General features: G+C 40.8%; 1 protein-coding gene across 1 annotated transcript in view; it reads right to left on the bottom strand.

Moving 5' to 3' along the window:
* LOC106107840 (probable multidrug resistance-associated protein lethal(2)03659) overlaps positions 1–1,675 on the bottom strand; it is a 27,081-nt gene that overhangs the window by 4,138 nt on the left and 21,268 nt on the right. The window contains exons 19-22 of the mRNA XM_013288845.1: positions 1,425–1,651; positions 924–1,074; positions 490–616; positions 100–203 (exon numbers count right to left, since the gene is read on the bottom strand). Of these exons, the coding sequence (XP_013144299.1) occupies positions 100–203; positions 490–616; positions 924–1,074; positions 1,425–1,651 (609 nt within the window). The remainder of the gene's footprint in view (positions 1–99; positions 204–489; positions 617–923; positions 1,075–1,424; positions 1,652–1,675) is intronic.

A 1,675-nucleotide genomic window follows, 5' to 3' on the forward strand; every position in this document is an offset into this window, starting at 1 on the left:
ACTTTTTTAGATTTTACCTTCAAAATTAAAAAAAATGTATATATGTAATTGAGTACCTAGTTAATAGGTATGAATTTTGAATTTAAAAAGGGAACTAACGTTGATCAAACACAAGGAAGCTGAGGGTAACTATCGCGATGTAGACGACACACACCAGGTCCAGCCAGAAGCCGAACGCTCGCGAGCTCGCTATGAACAAGTACCTGGAACAGACAACATACATATTAACCTTTAACTGATCAACAATTGTTCATGTTTAGTAATTATTATAAATACTTTTGCCTGTGAATCCGTCCGGGTGGAATTAAAAAAAACACAAAAGTAAGTAGCCTATGTGTTCTTCCCGACGGTGTTCTTATATCTATGCGAAATGTCATCCATATCTGTTTAGGCTACAAACTCTACCAACAATCCATCTATCTAAGCTTTCGCATTTACTATGTTAGTATGAAATATGAGTTAGAAGTTTTAATAAATAAGTAGACTCACCAAGCCGAGCTGTGCAAGTCCTGATGGTTGTCGAACTCCCGAATGAGTGCCTCCTGAGCACCGAACGCTCGTATCGTAGTAATGCCTTGTAACGATGCATTCAGGTGAGAGAATACGGGGCTGCGAGCTGAAGACAGACTAATATTAACAACACAATTTTACAAAAAATAAACAAACTCTGTGTAAACGCAGAGTTATGTGTAATAAATTTAATTTTATGGTATTTATTATAGTTAAAATATGACTTAAGAGTGAATGTAAGTAATGATTTTCAAACCTAAAAATCATTAAGCATTGATAACCAGAGATATTAATAATCGGCTATAGACGCTAAGAACGCAGTAAAAAACCATAGATAAGGGAGTATTGTCAAAGAGTAGGTATAAATAGAATGTATTATGAGATGTGAGGAGTTCTGAGCGATGATGACTTACTCACACCCTCGAGGCGCTTGATGCTGCGCGAGGAGGAGAGGTACACGATGCGCAGCCCGTAGAAGATGACGCCGATGGCCAGCGTCGGCACCAGCAGCCACCAGTTCACCGTCGCCACCACAACCACGATACCGATCAGCGACAGACCGATCTGGAATTACCACAACGTACAATTAAAACCAAATAGCACTTTGAATTAATACTGATATAATTAGACCAGCAACACTTCTATTGAGTATTTTTAAACTATGACTCATAATTGAACCAATAGTTAAAAAGGGGTAGGAACCTTGAAAGACATCAAATAGTGTCGGCAAAAAATTAAATAGATATCAAAACCATGCTAATAACAAACCCATAATAATCCCCCTAGATCTAGCCTATCTCATCGGCTGTCCATGGCAGACAAAACCAGGTTTTTTTTTTGTATAATAGAAATATGAAGCACTACTTCAAGATCATTTATCTTTCGTGTCGAAAATATCGAAGTTAAATATAGACCTGTAGTACATCTAGCAGCGCGGAGGGCAGCACCTCGTCCACCGCGCCCATGTCCTTGGAGAAGCGGTTGAGCACGCGGCCGGAGGGGTTGGTGTGGAAGAAGCGCATGGGCGCGCGCGTGATGGCCGCGAACATGTTGTTGTGCAGCCGCGTCGACGCACTCATCGCCATCCAGAAGAACATGAACGACCGCAGCAGCGACATGCCCACCAGAGACAATACCATCGCTACACACATAAAGACAATTTAGT

Source organism: Papilio polytes, unplaced genomic scaffold (genome assembly GCF_000836215.1).
Source record: "Papilio polytes unplaced genomic scaffold, Ppol_1.0 DF821845.1, whole genome shotgun sequence".
Lineage (NCBI taxonomy): Eukaryota > Metazoa > Arthropoda > Insecta > Lepidoptera > Papilionidae > Papilio > Papilio polytes.